This window comes from Lathamus discolor, chromosome 3 (genome assembly GCF_037157495.1).
Source record: "Lathamus discolor isolate bLatDis1 chromosome 3, bLatDis1.hap1, whole genome shotgun sequence".
In the NCBI taxonomy this organism is placed as follows: Eukaryota; Metazoa; Chordata; class Aves; order Psittaciformes; family Psittacidae; genus Lathamus; species Lathamus discolor.
This window is the reverse complement of record NC_088886.1, coordinates 102,925,420-102,947,438: the sequence shown is the minus strand read 5'-3', so window position 1 is coordinate 102,947,438 and position 22,019 is coordinate 102,925,420. Positions and strand designations below refer to the sequence as shown.

Genomic DNA, 22,019 nt, shown 5'->3' with positions numbered 1-22,019 from the left:
TTAGAAAGCATCCTTTCAGTTCTGGAAAATAGCCTCTAGAACCAACGACACAAATCTATCATAATTAGTCATCAGAAAATCTGAATAAATATAAAATTACCATGGAGTAGGAGGCAGGCATATGTGGTATTCAAAACACACAGAGTGTAAAATGATGTTATTGTTGCCTGCCTTTAGAAATAGTTCAAAGTAGTCTGCATTAGAAAGAGCTGATAAGCAGAATGACAAAAGCTTGTTTCATGAGTGATTCCAAGCAGCAGTGGTTTTCTGATCAGCTGATGCTGCAGCTATTTTGGGTATTCCACAGATCATGATTTCATACACGGGGAATGATTGGAGGCAGCAAATATGGTAAGTGAGCCAGGAATCCTGGGACACACTCTGTTACTAACTTAATAGTCTTACAATCATTTGTCCTTTGCCATTTAAATAGCCAAGGGAAGTCTAACAAGTGACTGTGCTTAGTTTGTTTTTTTTTTTTGTTGTTTTTTTCTTGGGGAAAAAAAAAAAAAGACAACCACTTCCTGGGGCTGTTATTTTTAGCCATGTTGCAGTGTCCAAAGTGTTAACTAATTGAGTCATCAGGTTTCATATCTGGCCACAGAAAATGGCAGTGGAAGAGGCAGAATACTTTCCAGAACAAGTAAGCATTTGTGGATACTGAAATAAGAGTGAAATCTGCAAATCGACTTTCTTGTATTAATGTTTTAAGTGTTTGTATGAGACAAAGCTGGATGTAGGAAGAGGTATGTTTCAGCTTGTTTGGTGTATTTTGTGATGGGTGGATTATGATATAGGCTGAAGTGACAGTCAAATGTTATATGGAATTATTTATTCTCTGTCCTTACCAATAGCAGCATTCTATTCAGGATACTCTATAGAAGACACTGATTAACATTACGGAAACATTTTGTAATGTTTTTTCTGGGCTCAGAACCATAACTACCTAGATATACGGAAGAATTTTGTTCATTGAAATGTTTTAGTGAATCTTGCATACTTTGAGAAAAGTTAGCTGAAATCTATGCTTTTGAGTAGTATTTATCAAATAACATACCTCTTCTGCTGACAATCCATAGGTCAATTAAACTTTAAAAGGAGCCTGCTGTAGCATAGCATACTAGTAGTGACCTGAAAGGAGGGACCCATATCACTCTTACTCTCAGGGATAGTCCCAGTGACCTTCATGGTGCTCCCTGTGTGATTTAAAAATTCCTCAAGTGAGTAAGCTGCTGTGAAATGACATCCCTGTACTCTGTGAACTAGGTTCTGAGGTTCTTCAATACCTTGATTTATTCATATCAGTTAAAACCTACAAATTTAAAACAATTGTTCTCCAGGCTGCTTTACTGCAGAATTAAAGTATCAGGTTCCCAAGGAAGTGTGGTATCATGTTGTTAATATTGCTGAGTGCCAAGCTTTGGAAGCATCCGTTAAGGGCAGTATTTTTTTTAGTTACAGATATTACTGATGCTAAGACCCAGCAGTTTCATAGCTAATTTCCATGTCAGCAATAGCTTTGTGCTCTGAAAAAATACTGCAGTGAGTTCTTTTAAACATGCATGTTGTTGTTTACTTGCTGTCAATACAGGACTGGGTTGTTGTTCCTTGTTAAAAACCATTTTGAAACTCTGGTTATTTTCTGGTGTTGCTATTCTTGCTCATAAATTAATTTCCAGCAGTTGTTTCAAAAGTATAAAAGCATTTATTTGGGGGTGTTTCTTTGTGAGACAATTTCTTGTAGAAGGTTTTGTTAGATTCAGATGTGTTGTGGCACTTGATTAAAGTCTTATTTTTTCAGTCCTGAGAATATTATTTACTCTCTCCTGGGTTTTTTTAGCACAACAGTATCAACCTTCAGGCTGATAAACATCTTTGCTGATGCTTTATGTGAGCCCCAGTAACACAGAACTTGATGCAGCCCTGCTAGTCTCTGCGTGCAACAGTTTGGAGAGTAGAGCAAACTGAAAATCTCGCTGCCCTGGAGTTGTGGCATTGGCAATGTGCTGGTCTGTGGTATGCTCTGCCCTGCTGTGTTGCAACGGAATGGTATTTACTCTTGCTTTACAGGGGTTTGTTAGAAGTTGCATAGAAATTGGTCTTTCTGTTAGTATATATATTGTTTATTGAAGGTATAGTGCTGTGAAATGGAGTGGAGCAATGGAGAGGGGGTAGACTATATATTTGTTTTGTAAGATTTTCTTGTGAATGCTGTTTATGGTAAATTCTGGTTTTGTTCTACGCATATGTAAATCGCCTGTAGGTTGCCATGCATTCTTTACGTGTAAGGGAGAAACAAGTTTTACTATGCTGTGCAGTGAAGTAAACCTGTAAATTTGCTATTCAGAGGTGATACTTTAACTAATGTTGTATAGTAATGGCTTATTGGACCATCAAAAGCTAGGGGAATGTACTGTATAGGGCTGGTAGGCAGTACTGTTGGCCATAGCGTATTTCACTAAGTGTGTGATAAACTGATCTTTGCTTTAATGGTTATTGTAAAAACTAATACTAAATCTGTGTTTATTAAAATTAAAAGGTAAAGTTTTTTAGCCCAGTTTGGAAAGTCTTAATTCATTAGTGAAATATAATTTTATTATTTTTATTAAACAATGATTTGTTTTCCAAACATGCTCCACTCTGATGTTAAGAAACAGTGGTAATTTTCAGATGAAAATAAACTATGAAGTCTGGTTAAGGTGAAGTAGTGAAGTAAAATATTTAAATAGTTCTGCTGGGTTTATTTTTGGCAAAAAATTAGAAGTCCTCCCTGAGATGTTCATATCTGCTGCAGAATTCCATCTCTGTAGTGCACAGTGGCTTTGAAACCCAGAAAATAGTAGTTCAGTTCTGTAACTGAAAAGTGATCGTGTGAAAATGGGACCATCAAATTTACAGTTACTTATCTATATGCTTAGTAATGGCATTTTCTCACTTTAAGAATAAAACTGAGCTATGTTGTGTTTTCTTTACCCCCTCTGTTAACCTTAAAGAACCTCTACAGCTAAGATTGTTCTCACTGTTGTCATCCCGTTTGTACCTGCAAGTCCTGGTCCTAGTCTTACCACAGTGGTGGTTTGTACACCTTTTGTTTCAAAACAGAATCTTGTATTTAGACTCAGAACTTGATTCTAATTTAAAATTATTGATAGCAATTGCAGGGCTCTGATTTGTAGTTTTTGCTCACAGATTTTGGTGCATGGGCAGGGAAAAGCAAGTCTTCCTTTGGGATCTGAGCTAATCTAACCTGGAGCATGTGGAGTGAGCAAACCACTTGTAAACAAATTTACATTTGCTGTGTACATCACTGAATACATTTCAGCCAGACAGCCCCAACAAATGCTAATACAGAACTTTCCATGCCATTGCACAAATTTGCAACAATGAATGTCACTGTATAATAAGGGTGGAGGAGGAGAAAGGGAGCACTGGGAAATGGTGGCTGTCCTGTGTCCAGCTCTACTGCTCTGTGCTGGCTTCACAGTGCTGTTGCCCACATAAGATGACATCGTGTCCAGGAGAAAGAAGACAAGCTTTCCTCAGCGTTTCTAATATTAACAAAGAGATGTGTGTGTAACACCTGCTCTGATTAGCTCTGACTTGCCTTTGTGGTTTATAGAATCATAGAATCAAAGAATAATTAGGGTTGGAAAGGACCTCAAGATCATCTAGTTCCAACCCCCCTGCCATGGGCAGGGACACCTCATGCTAAACCATGTCACCCAAGCCTCTGTCCAACCTGGCCTTCAACACGGCCAGGGATGGAGCATTCACAACTTCCCTGGGCTGCCCATTCCAGTGCCTCACCACCCTCACAGTAAAGAATTTCTTCCTTCTATCCAATCTAATCTTCCCCTGTTTAAGTTTTAACCCATTACCCCCTGTCCTGTCACTACAGTCCCTAATGAAGAGTCCATCCCCAGCATCCCTATAGGCCCCCTTCAGATACTGGAAGGCTGCTATGAGGTCTCCATGCAGCCTTCTCCAGGCTGAACAGCCCCAACTTTCTCAGCCTATCTTCATACAGGAGGTGCTCCAGTCCCCTGATCATCCTCGTGGCCCTCCTCTGGACTTGTTCCAACAGTTCCATGTCCTTTTTATGCTGAGGACACCAGAACTGCACACAATACTCCAGGTGAGGTCTCACAAGAGCAGAGTAGAGGGGCAGGATCACCTCCTTCGACCTGCTGGTCACACTCCTTTTGATGCAGCCCAGGATAGGGCTGGCTTTCTGGGCTGCGAGCGCACACTGAAGCTGGCTCATGTTCATTTTTCTCATTGACCAAACCCCCCAAGTCCTTCTCCTCAGGGCTGATCTGAATCTCTTCTTTGCCCAACCTGTAGCTGTGCCTGGGATTGCTCTGACTCATGTGTAGGACCTTGCACTTGTTGTGGTTGAACTTCATAAGGTTGGCATCAGCCCACCTCACAAGCGTGTCAAGGTCCCTCTGGATGGCATTCCTTCCCTGAAGACTGAGCCACACAGCTTGGTGTCATCGGCAAACTTGCTGAGGGCGCACTCAATCCCACTCTCCATGTCAGCGACAAAGATATTGAACAAGACCGGTCCCAGCACCAGTCCCTGAGGGACACCACTCATTACTGGTCTTCAGCTGGACACTGAGCTATTGACCACAACTCTTTGTGTGCGGCTGTCCAGACAGCTATTTGTCCACCGAGTGGTCCACCTATCTCATTGATATCTCTCCAATTTAGAGAGAAGGATGTCGTGTGGGACAGTGTCAAACGCTTTGCACAAGTCCAGGTAGATGACATCAACTGCTCTACCCCTGTCCATCAGTTCTGTAGCCCCATTGTAGAAGGCCACCAAATTGGTCAGGCAGGGTTTCCCCTTAGTGAAGCCATGCTGGCTGTCACCAAGCACCTGGCTGTTTTTCATGTGCCTTAGCATGCCTTCCAGGAGAATCTGCTCCAAGATTTTGCCAGGCACAGAGGTGAGACTGACTGGTTTGTAATGCCCTGGGTCATCCATTTTCCCCTTCTTGAAAATGGGGGTTATATTTCCCTTTTTTCCAGTCGTCGGGAACTTCACCTGACTGCCATGATTTTTCAAATATGATGGCCAGTGGCTTAGCAACTTCATTCGCCAGCTCTTTCAGCACCCACAGATGGATTTCATCAGGTCCCATGGACTTATGCACGTTCAGACTTTTAAGATGGTCTCAAACCAGATCCTCTCCCACAGTGGGCCCAAGGTCTTCATTCTCACAGTCCCTGCATCTGCCTTCCAAGACTTGGGTGGTGTGGTCAGAGCCTTTGGCAGTGAAGACTGAGGCAAAGAAGTCATTCAGAACCTCAGCCTTCTCCAAATCCAGGGTAGCCAGTTCTCCCGATAGCTTCCAGAGGGGGCCTGCGTTGTCCCTAGTCTGTCATTTATTTGCTACATACCTACAGAATCCCTTCCTGTTATTTTTAAGATCCCTAGCCAAGTTTAATTCTAACTGGGCCTTATCTTTCCTAACCTGGTCCCTAGCTTCCCGGACAACATCGCTGTATTCTTCCCAGGTCACCTGTCCTTGCTTCCACCTTTTATAAGCCTCTTTTTTCCTTTGTATTTTCCTCAGCAGCTCCTTATCCATCCAAGGAGGTTTCCTGGCCCTCCTGCTGCACTTCTTTCTAGTTCGGATGCAACACTCCTGAGCTTGTAGTACATGATCCTTGAATACCAGAGTCTTGGGCCCCCCTGCCTTCTAAGGCTATATCCCATGGAACCTTACTAAGCAAGTTCCTGAAGAGGCCAAAGTCTGCTCTCTTGAAGTCCAGGGCAGTGACCTTGCTGCACGCTCTTCTCACTGTCCTGAGGATCTCGAACTCAACCATCTCATGATCGCTGCAACCAAGGCTGCCCTGGAGCATCACATTTCCAGCCAGCCCATCCCTGTTGGTGAGCACGAGGTCAAGCATGGCACCTCTCCTTGTTGGCTCCTATATTACTTGCAGAAGGAAGTTGTCTTCCACACAGTTGAGGAACCTCCTGGATTGCTTGTGCCGTGCAGTGCCCTCGTTCCAACAGATGTCAGGGTGGTTGAAGTTCCCCATGAGAACAAGGGCCTGTGAGCGTGAGGCTTTTCCTATCTGTCTGCAGAGTGCTTCATCCACAGAGTCCTCTTAATCAGGCGGTCTATAACAGATCCCCACAGTAATGTCTCCCATCGCTGTTCTCCCTTTAACCCTGACCCACAAACTCTCTGTTAACTGATCACCTGTCCCCAGAGTTCCATACTCTCCAGCCTCTCCCTAACATAAAGGGCAACTCCCCCTCCCTGCCTGCCGGGCCTGCCTTTTCTAAAGAGCCTGTAACCTTCCATTCTAACACTCCAGTCATAGGAGCCATCCCACCATGTTTCTGTGATGCCTGTTACATCATACCCCTGTAGATGTGCACACATCTCTAATTCCTCTTGTTTGTTCCCCATGCTATGGGCATTTGTATAGAGGCATCTGAGCCGATCTCCAAATGAAGCTGGTTTGTTGGCTGGAATATCCCTACCTTGCTCTGAGCATTTATTATAGGTGCTGGCAACTGACTGGGTGTGTTGGGATGGAATGATGCTCCTCTCCCCCAGCACATCTAGTTTAAAGAAAATTTTTAGTTTGTAGAAACGTGGTGGGTTACAGAATGGATCTGGAGTTACTGGGTCATATCCATGACAACAGAATCAAATGGAAAACAATATACAGCAGGTTATGGTCATCAGGAAAATTCAGCTCCTGTGAAAAAACATGGCCAAGACAACACAGTCCAGAGTATTCATTGATGTTATTCTCCAAGAGGTCTCATGCACCTCCAGACCAAGATTAAAATTGTCTCCTAGCAGGTTGCTCAGCTCCTGCATTTGAGAACTGTTAGCTCTGTTGTGTGAAATTGCCCTCGTGAGTTTGGGAAGTGCTTCATGGGTTGTCTTTTTCTTCTGAACGACCAAAACTACTTCAGACAGTCTTTGGTTCTAGGGTGGTGGTTGAATCCTTTGGTTTATTGGTTCTGTCAATTCTTTCTTGTTGCACCAGGGCATATGTATTTCACAGCAGAGAAGAAATGAGGTGTCAGGACAGATTGTTCTGTTAATGTTACAAGCTGTCCTAAGGTAAACTGCTATGACAAAGCTTGTGTGATGCCTCTAATCAGCCCTGTACAATTGGCTGTTTACAGGTTTATGCCTGTGCTGCAAATCTTTCTCCAGGAGTTCTCTTTAAACCTCTTTAGATAATTTCCACTGACCCTTCAGATTCTGTTATTTGTCACATGAGCCACATGGGCTTTTGCAGACGAAAGACCCTCTTCAACAGAGTATTCAGGTGTGTGTAAATCGGAAGAGGAACCTTCCTCTTCCCTTGCTTCTGACAGAGAACCTTTGCTTCTGACAGAGGTTATAATCCCTGCTATGGAAACCAATGGCACTTATAAACTGATAAGGGTTTGCAATTCCTGTAAGAATCCTGAACAGTGTGTCAATAAAAATTAAAACTCTAGTAGGTAACTTAAAAATGAGCCATTCAAGTGCTTCTTAAGCCTACAGAAGTATAAACTTTAATTATGTGTGGGATTTGCAGTACTTGTAGTGTAAACTGGTGTGTTTCTGCATGTATTTTTGCTGCCTCAGAAATGGCTTGACTGGTTATAATCAATCTTTCAATTTAATGATGTTCAAGCTTCTAAGGCAGAATTATTTTGGTTTTGAATGGGGGTTGCATTAAAAAATGGGAATGAAGTGGAAACGCAGAAAAAGACATTAGGAAACTCCTGAATTCACTGTACTAAAAGCTCTTAATAGGTTGTCTAGTTACAGAAGAGGTTATGTAGTTTGTCTATAGTTTGTATAGCTTGTTTACTATAGTATTTTTAGGGAATATTTGTTTATTACTCTTCCACTGACATGCAGTTTGCTCCATGTTATTACCAGTAACTTCCACTTCATCACATCTGATTCAGCTCATTTGAGTGAAAAAGATTTCTTTCACTAAAATAAGCAACATTATCTGATTTAGGTTTATACTATTTTTCCCCATCTTCAGTTATAGACAGATAAATACACTTTAAAAACTGCTTTGAAGAGGGCTGCTGATTTTTTTTCCTCTCCTTTCTGGACCCTGATTCTAAAATCAGGTGCACGCAGAGAACAGGAGGTGGACCGACTGATATAATTCATACAGTTGTCTGAAGAATGTGACTTTAGCATGGAAATGGCTTTAAATTTGAGTCTGAGATATGCTGAAATTATTTCCATACTTACTGGGTAGTCAGTTTCTGAGGGAAAAATAACAAGGAAGAGATCAATGACATCTCATCTAGCATGACATATACGAGTTAGTATCTTCAGGTGAATGTAAACATAAGAAGAAACCCTCGAAGCACATCCAGCCCTTCTCTAGCTTTTTGTGACTGTGGTAGCAGTTATGAAAGCCAGTGATTTATTTTTCACTTGTAAGTGTATGGTAAGAAAACTTTAGAGTGAGAGATGAGTCATTAGAGGCTCTGAAGTTTCTTCACAGAGTTTGAAATAAACTTCTAGTTGAGTCTGTCAGCCTGAAAAATGAATTTTGAATTTTAGATGCTCAAATCTTTTGCCTTCAACTGTATTGGATCCTTCTCATTGGTTATCACAGAATCATACAATAGTTTGGATTGGAAGGGACCTTCAGAAGTCATCCAGTCCAACCCCCCTGCAGTGAGCAGGGACATCTTGAACTAGATCAGTTTGCCTAGAACCACATCCAGCCTGGCCTTGAATGTGGCCGGGGCTGGTGCATCCACCACCTCTCTGGGCAACCTCCTCCAGTATTTTACCACCCTCATTGTAAAAAAAAATTTCATCACATCCAGCCTGAATCTTAGTTTAAAACCATTACTCTTCATACTATTTCAACAGGCCTTGGGTCTCTACCAATTTTCCTTATGGGCCCCTTTTTACGTGAGTTGGTCATAAAGAGCTTGGTTCTTTGTGTGATTGTGGTCTTCTAATTAAGTACAGTATTTCACTGGTGAAACAAGTGATTTTATTGGGTTTCGGATCTTGAACAGTATGTCCCAATTTACCTTGTCATTCAAGTTTGTCTTTTCATACAGGACAGTCTGATAGCTGAGAAGTTAGAATTAAAGAAATCTTATTTTCCTGTTAAGAAAATAGTTTTTGAGTTCATCTTAAAGGTCGTTTCCAACCTTGGCGATGCTATGATTCTATGGTTTGTTGTTCATGTATACTTAGAAACACTGTGTATCGTGCAGATGTACATTGATTTTGTAGTCCTGGAAAATTAGAATCTTGGCTTTGGTGTTATTAATTTAACACATTCATACTAGTAATTGTTTTCATAAATTCTTCAGGTGAAGCTGACACATCAAACTTGTGTTTCAAAATCTCAAAACTTCATCTGTGCAAACAGGCAAAGAGTATTGGAAGTAGTGTGTAGTGCAGATCCTCACCTCCCATCTGATCATAGTTCCTATGGGATGGGTGTGCTCTCAGTTCAGGTGTATTCTGTTGGGTTGCCAGATGTTAGTTTTGTTAGAATTGAAGTTAAATCATTCTGTATTTATGGGATATCTGTGGTGATAAGTAAATAACATGGATATAACAGCTTTAGGGGCATTTTCAACTCATGTTATGTTCAGTATGTTACACATGCTACATGTGGCTGTTAAGCAAGGGTTTCCCATTTAACTGTCTTTTTTATGCCTTGGAAAGCACAACCTCCTTTGCTCTTTGTAGAAAATCAAAAGAATAACAGCTATTTTTTGTTTATATCTCATGCTTGAGCTTTCTTAGGGAACAGTTATTCAGGCTTTTAAAAACACTAAGGGTCAGATAAGTTGTAAGTCACAGGGTTGGCTAGATTTATAGTCTGCTAAAGAAGACTGAATGTGTAAAATCTAAGCAACTAATACGGTAAGAAAGCTGCATCAGAGCTTCTCAGCCGACGTTTGCTATTGCAAGCCAACAGCTCACTCTAGACCTCTTGGTGCTGTTAAAGGCACTGATAAACACCTTTTGTACTGGAAGCTGTGAAATGTTCTTGGATGTACCAGCCTTAACATCTCAGGCTCTGAGTCCTTTTCAACCATCTTCCGCTGCAACCAGCTTCCACTTCCACTCCAGAGGTGGCTCATTTTCAGTGGTAACAGAGTGCAGTTTCAGCGTTTTGCCAAGGCAGACTGTAACAGAGGGTGATGTGAGTGATCTCAATAATGGTATATACTAAACCTTCACGTCAGAGACTTACCTTGTCTTGTGGTCTAGCAAGGAAAGAGTCTTATTTGCTTGGATGTTTTCCTAGTTTGATCAAGGACCTCCAGAAAGAAGGAGCTGAATCTAAAATGTGTTTTCCGCTCTGTTTTGAGTTGCCTGAATGTATGATTTTCAGGAAACATTTTATTTTCTCTACAAGCACGTTAAGATTGACTGCTGTAGAGGGATAGAGCCTCAGTTGTTGCAAATACAGTTGATTATAGATTCACATGCAATTTTTTCAGAAATATGTGCTGATTTAGTCTCCACTGGTGTGACAAAGAAGAGGGGTTTCACACAGCCTTAAACCAGTGTATTTTTCAACTTGTGGAAAATATATCATGATTACATAGTTGGAATATGGCCAGTTATGAGGACATTACAAACAATATAATATTTTTTGGCTACTTTATCATGCACACTACAATACTATGATCAAAGAAAGCTGATAGTTAAGTTGCATGATAGGGCAAACAATTAGAGGGATTTTTTTTTTTTGTATGTTTTCAATGAATAATTAAATAATTTCTCCTTCTGCAATTATATTCAAAATAGCTGGCCTTTTCTAGCTGAAAGATGTTTCCTTTGAATTGTCAGGCAGTTGGAATAGAGTTTTTCCTGTTGCCTGGTGGTTGTGTTTATGGCTGTGATCCCAAAAGCATCTCTCTGAAGGATAATTAACTGCAGAACTGCAGACAGCAGTTGGCCCCAGGCTGTCACGTTCTTATCAGGAGAAAACACGAATGGTAATATGGTATGTAAAGCATGAGTACAGCTGTAGTTGTTTTCACAAAGATCACCTTCTCATCTAATGTAACCAACTTCCTTTCTAATAAGGAAGATACAAGTGTATTTTTAATACATGTTTAGTTATGAGGTAGTGTGGAGGTACAAAGGATGCAGCCACTTGGAGTCTCAGATGAAGAGTGTCTCTGAGTAAATGATATAGCTGGTTTATTTCTCATGATTCACACTGCTATTGAGTGGCCAGTATAGTTTACTTGAAATAAAATTTCATCCCTTACCAAGTGAGCATGAGTTTACTTGGAGCACAATTCTAAATTAACATAGGAGCAAAATCTAAGTAATGCCAAGGACCTCCAATTTGCCATGTGGTGCGTAATGCCCATGAGTTGAGCCTGACTGCAGAAAAAAAAAAGCCCTAAGTTGCAGTAAGCCCACCCTTATGAAAACAAACAAAAATGTCATCATCTGGTTCCTAAGATCATCTCATGCTGCCTCAAGACTAGTTTTGTTGAGCACATTTCCAAATGGAAGTAACATAAGTTCATCCTCAAAATTAGGTCATTGCTTCCCCCTACAACAAATGTTAGGCATGGTTAGCATCTTTTTGTTGGGACTCAAGCCAGAATGCATCCTGCTCTGGCACAATGGGAATCTGCTGGGGGTTTCCCTTCACAACAGCTACTGTTAAAGATGGAGTGAAAAACAAAACCCTGCCCCCAGTGTGAAAAAAGACTGGGTTTTTAATCTGAAAAAGAGGCCACTGTAAGCAGAACTCAAAAGAGAGAGAGATGAACATAATAAAAATACCATCAGTATGGGAGGGAGCTTGTGCACATTTGAAATAATGGCTTTGCACTTTTGGGGGTTCACTAAATGGTACATATTCTCTGTTTTCTGAAAGGAGCCTCTCTAGTCACATGCAAAAGTCAGGTCAGACCCTGGGTTGACAGTCAATGCAAACATCCTAGTAGTTTTTGCCTTTTTTCCTGCTTTATAGTCTCTTACTTCACTTGGAGCACTTGGAGAAAATGGCAGTGAATCCATATTTGCTAGCATAAATTGTCATCAGCATTTTCTGTCTTAAAATGGAGGCTTAAGATAACATCCAGGTGACTTAGGAGTTAATCTTTTCTGTAATAGGAATATTTTGAACTCATGTAGCTTTTCCTCAAAATAGGGAAATGGTTCTTGGGTCTTACCCCTGCATGTCACAGGCTCTGCCATCTGTCATCTGTCAGACTAGTAGACCTTAGGGTAAAGAAGAGTTAGGAAACAGAATACAGCTACCAACATGGCTTTTTCAGCCTCAGCTCTTTCCAGAGATGTCTCTAGGATGAAGGCTGTTGAAATGAGCTCCAGACTGGAAAACCTGTTTTGGGCTGAAGGCAGCCTACAGTCTACAAGCTCATCAGCCTGCTGTACATTAACTCTATTTTTATAGTGTGGTACATTAAAGGGAAACGTACAAACTTAAAAGAAATACACATTGCATAAAAACTGCATTCATTAGTCAATCATTTGTATTTACACATTTCTTCGAACTAGAAATAGTACTAGCACTCTCATACGTCTACTGTTTGTTAAATATTGTCTGAATAGCCATTCCAGAGCTAAGTGCTGTGCACAGGATCTGAGGTCTGTCTCTCCAAGAGTTAAAATACTTGCAAGAATCTTGATTTTTAATTTGTGTCTAGACATAGAGACTGAAAAGGTAGCATCCCCAGGCAACCCAAGAGGGAGCAGGGGAAGGCTTCGGGGATACAACCTGACTACAGGGACCCTGTGCAAATGCACAGGAAGGGCTGCAGCCCTTGTGGCTAATTTCAGGAACATCTGAGATTCAGGGTGCTTTGATGTATGTCCCATGCCTCTGCTGTTCTCTTGATATTTGTCAAGACAGTGAAGAATCAAAAGCCAGTTTTCATCTTCATTTCATGTTGAGATTGATTACCTCCAGAAAAAGAAACAAAGGGATCTGAATACATGGATAACATACATAATGTCTCTATCAGGAATATTGAGATTTAAGTAATTACTATTGGAGAAAATTTTTTTTCGGTCTGTTAAGGAAATGGCCTGTAGATGTGCTGTCTGGCGGGGGTTGGGGGGGTGGGGGGGTGGGTAGTGTCAGACACCAGCGAGTGTGGAAGGTAGAAATGGGTATATCTGGAGAACAGTTACCCACAGAGGGAGCACTTACCTGGGTGGGTGTCCTGAGTGATAGCAAGAAGCCTAAAATCATTTTTTCCTCTACTGTGTTTTTAATGCTTTTAATATAATAGGTCCTTGATTGGTCTTTGACATGGGCTCCCAGGCATGATGGCAATCCAGATTAATTATTAACATTAATGGTACGCTTGTTTGATCTTTTAAATCCTTCAGTGATTTCAGCCTAGGCTCTGATGCTGCTCCTGTCTGCGTAATACAGGGGCAATTGCAGGCTCTGTCAGGGAGTCCAAGAAGCTTTCATTTCAACAAAACAGTGCAATTGGAAATGTTTTCTACTCTAACGTGGTCTTACCAAAAAAAAAAAAAAAAGGCCAAAAATAGAAATAGAAATGTAAAATACAGAAAATTTTAGGTTCAAAAATGTGGAATTTTTGCTGACCCCTACAGTTAGCTTTTATAAAAGTTGGGTAACATTCGTTGTTTTTTTTCTGGTTTTGAAAGTGAAATGTCTTTAAAATGAGTGAATTCAAGGCATTTTGCAAGGTAGAGAAAGCTTGAAAGTCTGTTCTCTATTTGAGCAGGCCTGAAGTAATGCCTTAGTTATAGGGGAAGTGGAAGCTGGCAATGATGGAATTGCTTTTGGTTTGCAAAGATGTTGTCTCTGTTTTCTCTCTAATATATTGCTGCTTTCTGCTTATGGCAGAGACAGTAATGGATGAGAGAATCCCAGAAGCCCCACTGAACTTTTTTGCACAGTTGTACAACCTCAGTCTGTTATCCTTCTGTGCAAATCTCAAAATGGTTGTGCGTGGTGGCCCAGAAAGGGCGAGTTAACCAGCCTGAGGTGAGTTAACTCTGTGTGAGGGCTTGGTAGCTTCAGCCAAGGTGAGAAAAAAAAAGCTTTCCCCTTCTCAGTGCACAAGGATGTGTTACTCCCTGGCTACTAAGGCAGCTCCTGCAGTTTCATGCACTAGCTCAAATCATGTTCAAGTAATTGGAAACCAGTAACGTGGAAACTGGAAGTGCCAGCTCAGATCAGTTGAAGTGTGGAAGATTTTGTTATTCCTGGTGTGCTGTTAAATGGCAGCTTCTCTGGGTGCTTCCTAGTTATTATTGTAGTGCCTGCACATGCTGGCGCGGCTTTTTCAGTACAGGGCCCCTCATGCTGGAGGCCTGTCCCTGTCTAAGGGGTGAGAGTCCAGGCTCACGGGTGAGTAGGGCACTGTGCCCAGCACCCCACCAACCCCACCACCTAGGAGACAACCTGGCTGCGGCTATTACTGATGTTTTTGGACAGTTTGAGCAACAGGACAGAGTTTTGAGTGATAACTGGCAAAGGGGGGCATGCCGGTTGCTTGAGGGATTTCAGGAATAGATTTGTGCACCACTTAGCAGCACCAGAGCTAGCTTGATATGAAACAGTTTTGTACATACCCAGGCTGGAAGCATGACCTGACCTTTGTCCTTCGTCCCATTAGCAAGCTAGTGCTTCCAAGAGAAGCCCTGAAAAGACACAGGCATTGCTCTCCCCCTACAGTGAAACAGCAGTTAGCTATTAATGTGAATATCAGCTATTTATCACTCAGTCTGCCTTCCCTCTCCCTGTCCTCTCCCCATTTTTTTTATTAACTAGGTTTAAGCATTTCTGAGTATGGGCAGTGTTTCTTGTCTGGTGTGCGCTAATGTGACTGGCAGGAACTGATTTTCCATAGCAAGCTTCTCTGGTGCATCCCTTCCCCACCCAGACGCAGCTGTAAACAGCTGATGTTAACTATCGTCCACCTGCTGACTGTGCCAAACAGACATGCCATTACACTGTGACAAAAAAGGCTCCTGGTCTATTAAGTCCTCCCTCATACCTTTAGTAATGCTGATAAAATGCTGACCTGGTTTTTACCCCAGTGGCTGCTGTTGCTAAGCACTGAGAATATGACCTGTCTCCTGTAATGATCTGCATTGCACAGTTCAGATGATCTTTCACGTGAAAGTGGTTTGCTGCACCTCTCAAAGCAGCTGTTCTTCTCCATAGTCTATACAGTTCTGATCATGTCATTTGTAGCAGCACCTTGTTTCTGAAAAAGCTTAATAAAACATTGGTATCTGGGGGCTGTTTTGCTGGAAGCATATTGCAGAAGTTGATTTGTAATGATCAGTGTGGCGTGCTTGGAAAATAATCATTAAGAACACGGAAGGTCGGAAGCCAGTAATTTATCACTGCAAGGTGGAATGCCATGTGTGCAGAACTGAAGAGAAAATGAAGAGTTCATAAGTAATGGTTCTCTCCTTCGAAGAGAGAGCTTATTGCATTGAAAATACTAGTAAAATAGCCTTATAGCTTGTATTGGTATGAAGAAGAAAGCAGACTTTGCACCTACTTACCATTTTGCTGTCATTATGATCCCAGATTGGTTCACCCTGCACATGAAAGTGACTTCAGATGGTCTTGAAGCAGTGCTTGAAAAGAACATGCACTGAAGTGGCTGCATTGACAGGAGAGAAATCTATAGCATATCCAGAAAATGAGAAATGAAAAAATAAAATAGTGTTTACGCACTTAGTTACTTACCCACTAGCAAAAGTTACTGGATAACCTTTTGGTGCCAGGGTGTTTTGATTTTCTCTCAGCAGTTGCTGCCTTTAATTTTTTCTCTAAAAGTAATTTGTTGCACTCTTTTAGAACCTTGAAAGGTCATGAAGCACTTAAGGTTTAGTGATGTAAGCCTGTGATGAAATGATGCTGTGAGGGAGAAAAAAAGACAATTCTTGTTATATCAGAGAAGAGGGCACAAAAAAACCCAAGTGTTGACTGCCCAAGACGCCAGGGAAAGCCATGGCAGAGATAAAATCAAAGGTTACACCGTTGTCCCTCTTGAAAGCTAATCCTGTTCATTCCACTTGCTCCAAGGCAGGATCAGCATTATCTAAACTGTCCTTGGTGGATATTTGTGTAAATTGTTGTTCAAACCCTCTGGGGTCAGGAATTACTTTCAGTGATTCTTTCATGACTTAACCATCTTTTCTGCCATCCTCATGTTCAAGCTGAAGTCATCATAGGGGAAGTTAGCACAGCTGTCTTTAAAGGAAGATCTGAGGAAAAAAATGCAGTTTGGATAATAGCACTGTACCTAGGGATTTCTGCCTACTTCACCGAATGTGGACAGTATTGTAAATAAGATTAAGCCATAAAATAAGGGAGGACGGGGACAAATCAAAATGTAATCGGACGTTAGATTGTAAAATGCCTTAAGTTGTAAAACCATGGGTTTGGTGGTTTTTTTTTTTTTTGATTCAGACAGTCCAGTCCTTCAGTGTTGTGTATGCTGGATTTTCTAAAATCTGCCCTGTGAGATCTCGCAGTACTGGTCCAGTCTGCTCAGGTTGGACATTAAATGTGGTGTGGCACTTTTGGAAAAAGCGGAGTGGTTTCCATGGAGCTCTATCCCAAGCCTCACCATGTTTGTCTTCCCTGCTGGGTACCAGATGTATCCATCTGCTAGCCTTGCATGTTTGACAGTGCTGCATAATTCATGTTTATGTATGAAGTCAAATCTTGTGCTTCCTAGTCAGGCGGACAGCCTATTTACACATGAGGGAGGGCAGGATTTGACCCGTATTTGATAAGACAGTTTGGGATCCTTTCATGTCTTAAATGTATGTACAATATGTCGTATCAGTAGTAACTTTGCCAAGGGATTATATTTTTATACTGTGCTGTAATTTCTAATGGGACTTTTTCTGGTTTTGTTTCAGTCTGATGCAAATGCAAGTTACCTGAGAGCTGCTCGAGCTGGCAACTTGGAAAAGGCCCTCGACTACTTAAAAAATGGAGTGGACATCAACATTTCAAATCAGGTTAAAGAATATTTTGCTCAGATTTGCTGAATAAATGCCTGTCTCACTACCTCTCTAATCTCTCTTTATTTGCATTTCATATCTATGATAATGTTTGTGTTTTTTGATGAGTCATATTTATCTAGTAAAAATGATTTTTATTTTTTTTTACCCTTTACCAAGACACCATTTCACAATATTGTGCTATTTAATGTTATCTTTCATTCCATTTGTATTACATGAGATCATGGGACAGCACACCAAACTTGAGACCCCAGAGTTAGTATATCCTGACTTAATTCATACTCTTTCCTTATAATACAGTTCTTGTGAAGTTTATATAAGAGTAATTTTTAGAAGCAGTCCTCTCACTAGGATATGATAAATTGTCTCTTGATATGTTTGCTATGCTGGAAAGACCTTTGTCAGTCTTTCCCATTGCTTTCCTTTTTTTCATCTTTTTGAATCAGAATGGGTTGAATGCTCTCCATCTCGCTTCCAAAGAAGGACACGTGGAAGTTGTCTCTGAACTGATACAGCGAGGTGCCAGTGTTGATGCAGCAACAAAGGTCAGTCAGGCCTATCTAATTGTTCTCTTGTTCACAATGATGGCATGGGCATAAGGTGTCGGCCAACTGATTGCAGCAGACATTACTGCAGCAGTAATTGCCTATTTTCCACTGGTGAAGTAGTCTTCAATTATTATCTAATAGAAACTTTTTAGATTATAGTAAATGTTGTATATAGTCATATATAGTAAATGTTCATATAGAGTAAATGTCATAGGTTACAAGGGATGAGATTTACTTAACAAATTGAAAATTCCTGTCTTTGTTTCTGTCCATGTCTTCTAGAATAACTTACCCATTAGAAGTATCCAGTAAGAGTATTTTTTCTTGCTAGAAATCTTATGTTTTAAAGTGGAATATGTTCTTGATAGTGTTGTCATGTATTCAGGCTCAGGTTTTGTACTTTTTTCAAATATCACTCTCTTTCATTTCAGAAAGGAAACACAGCATTGCACATAGCATCCCTTGCAGGACAAGCTGAAGTAGTCAAAGTCTTGGTTACAAATCGGGCCAACGTCAATGCACAGTCTCAGGTAGAGTAATATTTCTCTGTTTGGTACTATCAGAAACTTTGCTGACATTAAAAACGTTCTTCCTTTATAAATTATAATGTTAGTAAGTATATTTTGTAGATCTCATCATGAAAACAGGGTTTGATGGAGTCAGTAAAATGAATGTAATCCCTTGAGCATATTAAGAAACATTCTTTCTTGGTTGTTCCACACACATAGGTAGCTGACAACAGGTGCAAAGACAGAGTTTAAACACACAGCTGCTGTTTTATTACTGAAGCCAGCATTTTAGTGAATGTAGTGCTGAGTTAATTCTCACCTTGTAACTCAGCATGTGATTAAAACTTTAAATGCTTCCAGCTGTCCGACTTCTGCCTTACCCTTTGCCATGTGGTCAGAGGGTACCAAGAGGCATCATGGACATATCAAGTCTTTTCTTTCCCCATAGACATGACAGTGCAGTAAAATCCAAGGTCATCTTTGGGTCTTTTCCCAAATACAATGTTAACCATCAGTTGAAATTAACTGAGTTGCCCACCTCATTCATCAACAGAGTATATGTGTTTTAACTTGTCCAGAAGCCACAGAGGGGCACAACTTAGGCGATGAAGAATGTGGAGGCACATCCAGGAGTGATTGCAAGATACTGGTTGTGGTTGTGTAACAGACAGCACAGCAAAGCATGTAACCTTGAGCCTTAGATCTATCCCCCAGCGTCCTAGGAGCTGCTAATTGTTGCAGAGTCAGAAGAGACAACTGATAGAACAGGAGAGTGGGAAAGAACTTTTTTCAAAGGAAGGGGGTACTGTTTCACATAATTCAGTGTCTCAGGCTTAATGGAGCTCATCCCCTTTCCTTCTACAAGGAGGTACTGTGCTACAAGTATATGCAGAGCTATTAAATTTGGTCAAGTCCTTTGAATGAGTATTTAGGTCAATTATAGAAAATTTGAAATTAGGGAAAACAGCTGGATTTAAGAGCAAAGCAGTAAAATGAAACAGGGAAAAACTCTGGTTAGTTAATTGCATAAACCACAGGATGCTGAGGGCCAGGTAGGTGGCTGTGCCATGGGACATGTCCTTCATGCCTGCCCCATTCCTGTTCTCCCTGCTCAGGGGCTGGCTGGCCGGCAGTGTCACAGACAGGATCAGATTATGAGACGGTCTTCTCATCTGGCCCAGTATTGCAGTTCTTCTGTATTATACAGATATGGGCTTGATAGAAAATGTTTGTTAAAAAAGGGAAATTAAAAAATTTACATTTTAAAGAAATATGTTTTTTTAATTGCTCACAAATAGTATGAACAAAATGTTTAATACAGTCTATTTCAAGGATATGAGTTGCTTGTGATGTGAATTTCATGTTTCCTCCACCTGTGGCTCAGTTCTCCTTTCTTACTCTTTGATACTAGCTAGATACAATAACATTTGGTTCCAGGCACCATGTAACTTGAATTTAAGGAGAACAACAAAAAGCAGTTTTCAGTAAAATTTTCTGTGACTGTTGAGAAGTAAAACAAAGCAGAAACATTTTCAGTGATTTTCTGTTCAAGAAATGAAGATGGCTTTGAAAGGATCTTTTCTGCTTGTGTTTGAGAACTTGTGTATTGAGCCCTAAAACTAAAAATAATGAGAGACTGTAAACACCTTATATAACTGCAGTGTCCATACACCCCAAGGTTTTGCCACATTACCATTATTTTGCTAATATATGAGCTTTAAAGATTTTAATTTTATTCCTCCTTTAAGGAAGCCTTTGACATCTTTGTTTGAGAGACATGTATATTTGCCATTCCATACTAGTACCTGGCAGTGAGATACCCAAGCAGGGACTAGTCTTTCTGGGAGGTCCCTGGAACTCCCTGTTGTCAAACTGGCCCTTGATCAGCTTTGTCTGTGGTACTGAGCATCACTTGAGCCTTCCTAAAGCTTAGCATAAAGTTCAGATGAATTTTATGTGCCCACAAAGAGACTAGCCAAAGTTATTTTAGTTTTGTTTTTATTTTTTATGTTTGCCTTGTTTTCTACGAGTTTGATTTTATCTCCTCATCCATTGAAGGTAACAGATCTACACTGTTTTAGCGATGAGAGGCCTTCTTTACCCAAAATTCCTGTCTTAAAAAATAAAAGTTAATTTTTATTAAGTCTGAATTTTGTACCTCCTCTAAGGGCTATTTATTACTATGAAAGACAATGCTTTCCTTAGGCTTGTGGCTCTCTGTTGGTTTTAGCCCCTTTTTAAAGAGCGAATGAAAAAGTATGGGGGGAAAAGATGTAGAAAACCATACGGTAATTTAACATAGGAGAAAAAGTTCTCTTCTGTCTCCAAATGCTAATAATGCTTGCTCTGAGAATTTTTGCCTATTAACTTTTTTCCTGAAACTAATTATTAGGTAGAATTTCCTGCTTCATTTCTAAATGCAAATGTTTGAAACTAAAAGAAAAATAATCTTTGTTTCCAGCTGAGTTAGTAAATAGGTAACTGAGTGTGCTACGAAATGTTGGAGTAAAATGGCAGACTGCTGTTCACTAAAATAACCTGTAACATGACATATTAGGTACCTTATCAGGTGTTTTCTGGTTTCTTTTTGTTTTTTGTTAATCAGACTTTTGACTGTACGCAACTAAACAGTTAGATCTTGGTTCTGGAGAGTGCATTAACACATTGCTAACTTTAGGCTTTCGCTCCAGTAGAACTTCAAAGCCTGCTTTATGCTTGTAGGGATGCTTTCCTGAATAGAGACCAAATCATCAAAATACTGGAACATCAACAGACCTTGCAGGCTGTGCAGGCCTTGTAAACATGTGGCTTCAACAGCTGCTCAATGTCTTGTTGATGGTAAAGTTCCTCTTGGATCAAACAAACAGTTCACGCCATTTTCTCTCCAACTGTCTGTTTTTCTGACCTCCTATTTGTCTCTGCTGTCAGTGAAGCCTGCACACTCGGCCTCAGGTCAGCCGCATTCTCCTGTGTGCTCTGTGTTGGACGTGTGCCCTGCAACTCTGCCACATTGCTGTGACAGTCAGATGTCTCTCCGCTGTTTTCACTGCAGCTACTATAACTCAGCCAAAATTAACTGCTATAGGTCTTAGGCTATGGTTTTCCTCCATCTCTCCAGAGCCCAGAACGTTGATGTTTTTTCTTTGATGCAAATACATAGCCAAATTCTCCTCAGCTCATTTCTGGCTCTGTTGGTTTCCTGCAAAATCTAGGTCAGTGTCCTTTTAACTGCTCTAGCTGAACTGCTGAGCTGCTCCCCCTGTAACTTCCACCCTGCCGAAATCTGTGCGCTGGCCATGTTGCAGACATAACAGTGCTGACACTCTTAGCAAAACCCAGTTATATGGAAGCATTTCCTGAACTTACCTATTATTTAGGCCAGATGAAATCTTTCTCCTGTTTTCCCCATTAATTTTAACTACCCCTGACCACCTATTTTATTGTGTATTTCCTTTCAACTTTGTCCTCCCAACCCTCTGGTGTAATCACCAGAAGTGGTGTGTGGTAGGGTGAGATGTCTGGAAGTATCTTAGGACTGAGTAGTTGGAGAGGGAAGCTTTGCATGAAGTTTACTTTAAAGAAATCTGAGGTTCACAGAAATGCTAATGGCATGAGATCTAGAAGATACCAAGAAAGACAGGGCCCACTGAAACCTCAGTGGCCTCCTGGCCAAATGTATAATAGCATCATCATCCGTGTGGTACCACAAGGAAAGGGATCAGGCAAAATCCAGAAGTGGTATGTCTGACAGTGGTGCTAGAGTATGAAGGGTAAAACATATATCGTGGTAGATCAGAGGAGAAAGGGATTGTTGCTCTTATTGCTGATGCTGCTTTGGTTGCTTCAACAGTACCAACCTGCTCAGTCAATAGTATATGGGTGTTTTAAGTTCTTACTGTAAAATGTGTTTATCACTAGTTCACAGTTCTGTTGGACTGAGGGACATG

At 40.8% G+C, this 22,019-nt stretch overlaps 1 protein-coding gene across 3 annotated transcripts in view; it reads left to right on the top strand.

The window, feature by feature from the left end:
* The window catches only part of ANK3 (ankyrin 3), a 384,128-nt gene that overhangs the window by 219,484 nt on the left and 142,625 nt on the right, over nucleotides 1–22,019 (top strand). For all 3 annotated transcript variants that reach the window (XM_065670855.1, XM_065670853.1, XM_065670854.1), the window contains exons 3-5: nucleotides 16,911–17,012; nucleotides 17,462–17,560; nucleotides 17,995–18,093. In XM_065670855.1, the coding sequence (XP_065526927.1) occupies nucleotides 16,911–17,012; nucleotides 17,462–17,560; nucleotides 17,995–18,093 (300 nt within the window). The remainder of the gene's footprint in view (nucleotides 1–16,910; nucleotides 17,013–17,461; nucleotides 17,561–17,994; nucleotides 18,094–22,019) is intronic.